The 5,473-nt window shown below is 36.3% G+C and overlaps 1 protein-coding gene across 1 annotated transcript in view; it reads left to right on the forward strand.

Annotated features, from left to right (window-relative positions):
- Positions 1–5,473, forward strand: part of IMMP2L (IMP2 inner mitochondrial membrane peptidase-like (S. cerevisiae)) — a 1,121,063-nt gene that overhangs the window by 49,570 nt on the left and 1,066,020 nt on the right. The window contains exon 3 of the mRNA XM_012652788.1: positions 2,418–2,554. Coding sequence (XP_012508242.1) covers positions 2,420–2,554 — 135 coding nt within the window. The 5' untranslated portion in view covers positions 2,418–2,419. The remainder of the gene's footprint in view (positions 1–2,417; positions 2,555–5,473) is intronic.

Here is a 5,473-nt window from a genome sequence, read left to right on the forward strand (position 1 = left end):
CATTCTGTAGGTTGTCTCTTCACTCTGTTGATTGTTTCCTTTGCTGTGGAGAAACTTTTTATTAGATAGTTTGATATAATTCCATTTGTCTACTTTTGCTTTTGTTGCCTGTGCTTTTAAGGTCTTACCCTCCAAATTTTTGCCAACTAATTCCATGAAGCATTTCTCCTGTGTTTTCCTATAGTGTTTTCATAGTTTTGGGTCTTACATTTGTCTTTAATCCATTTTGAGTTAATTTCTGTATATGGTGAGAGATAGGGTTTAATTTCATTCTGCATGTGGATGTCCAGTTTTTAATTGGGGTATTTTGAGGTCTGTTTACATAAATCTGCAGGTTAAGAACCTTTAATGGATCATAAAAATTAACTTAGTGATTTGAAACTAGCAATTTCTTTTAAAAATGAAATATACTAGACTATAATTATAGCCTATTATATAGTAAGGATAAGTGTTGTTTTGTGAAACTTTTTAGTTACTTCTTACTTGCTGCAAGGTGTATATATGTGTGTGTGTATGAGTGAGTACTGGATTGCTATATAAAATGTATTTCTTCATGTGGTACCTGGTCAAAAAGTTTGAAAGCCATTGTCTTACACCGAAAATTCTAGAGAATTCTTTTGCTTTGTCAGGGTCAGAAAACTCTGTGTTCCTCATTACCATGTCACGCTCTTCTGTATGTGTCTTCAAAAGGAAAGATTGCTTCGAAATAAAATGAGAAGTGGACTCTTTTAGATGAAACTCTTTGTAAGTGGTTCTATAACTACAATCATTTGTGTGTCGTATAGGTAGTAACATCCTTTCTTCATAGATTCCTCTGGCTTCTCATTTCAAGGTTAAAAAGTCTTCAGAAATGATTATCTGTATAGAATTTGTCTATAGTTTTTCTGCTTTTTTATATTTACTTATTTTATCCCTCCCCCTTCTCCTCTTTCTTCTTTTTTTCCACTATCTCTCTTAGTCTTTTTGCTTTCCTTCCCATGTTCTTACCTATTTTTGCTTCTTTTCATTTCTGTAATATTAATATGGTCACAACAATGCTCTTATTGGTAGTGTGACTTTTGGGAACTTGATAAGTCATAAAATTCTGGCGTATGCCTTTCTGACAAATAGTTGGTCTGAATTACATTTCTGGACCCTTCTGGACCTGCTCTCAAGAGAACAAGAAATCTCAGATCATTTGGAAGCAAACTGATCTGTGGGGTTTGTGGGTTTTGTTAGGGCTGAACAAACCTTGTGATTATGTTAAGGAATTTTTCAGTTGCTCTGATCTAGTCTCACACAATAAGGGAGGAGAGAAGTTAAGAGACTTCAGTATTCCCCACCCCCACTTACCTACCCTTCCCTCTTCTTCCTTCACCCACTCCTTCCAGTCTTGTGCAGTACATGGAGCTTGTCCAAGTTAGGGAACAAACTGGTCTTAGCTAGGAGAGTTCTTTATCTGTTGGACAATGTTTAGCTCCATTTGGTCTGGTTGGGTAATATAGTTTGATCTTTCACTATTTTGTTTTTCATTGCATGAGACAGTTAAGGGATCTCCTGATCCTTAGAAAATCTGAAAATTAAATAAAATGGGTACAGGGCTAAGTGAGAATTGGTAATTATATGTATTGAATTCATACATTGTGCTTTTTTTCCCTGATCTATGATAGATTTCATTGTTGTATTAGTTAGGATCAGTTTGGCTACTATAGCAGCGGTTTAAATACGATAGAAAGTGATTTATCTCTAATTTAACAATCTGAGTGTAAGCAATGCAGGATAGTTTTGGTGCCTCCATGGTGTTGGGGATCTAGGATCCTTCTATTTTGTTGCTTTGCTATCTTTACTTAAAGCTTTTATCTCATAGTTGAGATGGCTACTCCTATTCCTACCACAACATTATTGTTACAGTTATACAATGGGGAACAGAAAGGGGAGGGCATGCTCCTTTTAAGGGTATAACCTAGATGTATGTCATTTCTGCTCACATGCCATTGATCAAACCTAGTTACGTGGTCACACTCAGCTGCAAGAGAGCCTGGGAGATAGTCTTCAGTTGGACAACCAACCACATGTCCCACTAAAACTTCTGTTGCTGTAGAAGAGAACAGACATCGGGGTATAAGGAACATCCCCACCATAATATTCAGCAACAGAAAAGAATTTACTTTTGGAATGCCTATTTTTTTCTAACTTCTTATTGCTTTGTGGGGAGAAATTTTTCACTGATATTATCAAGTTACCTAAAAGAGTTAACCTGAATTAATGTATTTCCCTTCGGGACTTTAGATCAAATTTATTCTAATGATTGCAGGGACGAGTGTGAACTATATTAAGAGACAAGATTGTTCTTCTCATTTTTCTTGTGCTGTTTCTGTATCTTTTATTTTTCACCTTTCTGGAGGCTAATCATCTACTTGTTTTCTTTGTATTTTTAGGTATGGCACAGTCACAAGGGTGGGTGAAAAGATACTTCAAGGCCTTTTGTAAAGGCTTCTTTGTGGCAGTGCCCGTCGCAGTGACTTTCTTGGATCGGGTCGCCTGTGTAGCAAGAGTGGAAGGAGCATCAATGCAGGTGAAAATGAATACAACTTCATTCTTTAAAGCACACGCTCCATTGTTCCTCAAGCACTAGAAATGAGAGTTCTAGTTATTATGTCTATTCTGGGAACTGAAAGGTCATAAAAAGGCATTGAACTAAAATTTCACTTTACTAAATTTCTTTTTAAGGTCTTCTAATGTAGTTATATTATAATCAGAGTAGAGGTGAATAAAAATGACTATTAGATAGCCCTCTGGGTTGTGGTTTGATTTTTTTCTGAGAATTGTGAATAAATATTCTAAAGGAATTTTGCTAAATGATACCATTTTCTGTGAATATGGCCATATTTGAATATCCTTTTGAGATCAAATTATTAGAGCAGTTGCAGGATAGGTTTGGGTCAAATTCATTTACTCTATTACATCATATAGCTGCATGATTTTAGTTTGTAGAAAAGTCTAGATCATTGATCCCAGATATTCTAGTGTGTTCTTTAAGCACTTTGCTGTTTGAAAAGATTAAGTGCAGTTTATAGTGAAAGAACTTTGGAGTGGAAATTTCCAAAAGTTATATGCAAATAGTCTTCTGGAATAACTTAGAGGAAATTTTGTTTTTCTCAGGCTGATGTCTAAAACCTAGCTGTTTAAGTAAGTTTCTGCAGTTAAACAGAATTTGCATTTTGTAATATGATTTGGTTTTTTCCCTTGTTGGCATGCATTAAGTTCATGAATCATGCTAAATAGCTGTGTAAAACAAATAACTAAAATGAATATATAAGCTTCTGAGAAATTAAAATTATACAGATAATAACCAACTTAGTTTTTTTTTGTTAGAACTAGTTAAGGGCATAGATATCAGCTTTGAGGAGTTAGAACAAATTTGCTTTATTTATTGTAATTATGGTATTGAAAACCAGACTTCTTCCCTGAGTCTCAGAAGTCAGTGAGATAAGGAAGGCCAGTGGATCCTTAGGGTGTTGTGCTTTTAGGGTGAAGATAAAGGTTTAAAGCAGAGCTGCCTTTATGTTCTACTTTCATCACTTGAGGGTAGTTAGGGCCTTCTCCTGGGCAGGGGAGTCTGAGCTCAATCTTTCTTTCAGGTTCCCTTAATAGGGAATCACCAGCCTAAAGCGAACTAGTCACTTACTTTGAATGCAAAAAATATTTTAATGTAGGGATACAGGAAACATTGGAAGAGAGATTTACAGGAATATGGCTTTATTTCTAAATACAGTTTAATACCTTTAACATAGACTGGATTTTACACTTCCTGCCTCTTTGAGTTCCTAGCAGCCTTGTCTTAGACTCAATTCTTAGGGAAAGGTAGACTTTCTTTGCTGAGCTTTTGAGTCGGAGTCTTCATTTCAGATTAAAACTGTCTTCTACACAGCCACCCAAATCCCCTTTTGGTCCCAAGGATTCCTTTTGAATCCATCCATGGGTATGTATCTTTTGGTAACAAATAATCAGGTTAATAATGATTTTCTCCAGTTTTTTTAGTGCTGTCTTGCTACACAACCATCACTATCCTGAGAAGGATTTTTCCGGAACACAAGACCTCCTTACTTTGGATCTGATAATTGAGAGGATCATGTGACAATCATAGTATCTCAATCTTCATATTTTTAGCCCAGTATATTCCTATTGAACATCTGTGGTCATGGCTTGTGCTGAGAGCCAAGGATATTTATTAAAAAATATGTGGTTCTTGCTCACAAGAAATTGATTGTCTTATGAAAGGATAAAGCTTATCTTCAGTGAAGAAGGCAGTGAAGAAAGTGTTAAATCATGTCATTCCTAAATGTTAGTCCATGGACTAATGCCGGGTTTGCATTAGATGCATTAGAATCTGCAGATGCATTAGAATTTCTTGCAGTATTCCTGGGCCTCCTCCCTGAGAAGTCAAATTTATTACCTTGGAATTTTTTTGGTTTATTATGTAGGGTTTCCTTGGCTACTGGTTATAGAAAAACAGCTCCAATTAACTTTGGTCTAAAGTGGAATTTATTGTAAGGCTTATTATGTACCCATGAGGAAGGCAGGAGTATGGCAGTTGTCAGGGACAACTGGAACCAGGACTTGAATGTTGCCAGGGTGTTCACTCTTCCGTTTCTAAGTTCTGCTTCTGTCTGCATCTTGGCTTAGTTTTCTCAGAGCAGCTTTCTCCACATGGCAAGGCACATGGCTGCTGGCAGGTCTCATGCCTTAGAATGCCCAGTTTCATCACCACCTGAGAGAGATCACTCCTCTTGTCTTAATTTTAGTTTGAAAAATCTTGGAGAAGGACTGTGGTTGATTCAGCTTGGGTCACATTCCCTTAACTATAGAAATAAATAGATCAAGTTTGGCTATCAGTGTGGGGAACCATGATTGGTCTAGCTTTGGACAGGTGCATACAACTAGTCTGTGGCTAGGATGAGTGATCTGTAAGAAAATGACAACGTCTGTTTGAACCACATTGATCTGTGGGAATTAGGGGTGAAGTATAGGTGACATTTCGCAGAGGAAGAAGGATGCTATTTTCAGAATAAAAGCAAAATGGATATTCTGGGCTGGGTGCCGTGGCTCACATCTGTAATCCCAGTACTTGGGGAAGCTGAGGTGGGAGGATCGCTTGAGGCCAAGAGTTTGAGACCAGCCTGGGCAATATAGAGAGACCCTATCCCTATAATAAAAATAATAATAAAATGGATAATAATAAAAGTGGATATTCTGGGAAGAAAGGAAAAATATATGTTTATTACATTTGGGTCTATATTTTATGAATTTGAGACTAACTCTAGGTATAACAGATAATGTCATTTACAGTTTGATCAGATACCACTAAATCATATGTAAAATTATTTAAAAGCAGAAATTGCAATAATGAGCTTTGGTAATTAACTAATTTAGCATATTTGAAGACATCTTTGCTACTCTATGGCTTTGATGAACTAAACATATTTAGACCATG

Source organism: Propithecus coquereli, unplaced genomic scaffold, assembly GCF_000956105.1.
Source record: "Propithecus coquereli isolate 6110/MARCELLA unplaced genomic scaffold, Pcoq_1.0 Scaffold4, whole genome shotgun sequence".
NCBI lineage: Eukaryota > Metazoa > Chordata > Mammalia > Primates > Indriidae > Propithecus > Propithecus coquereli.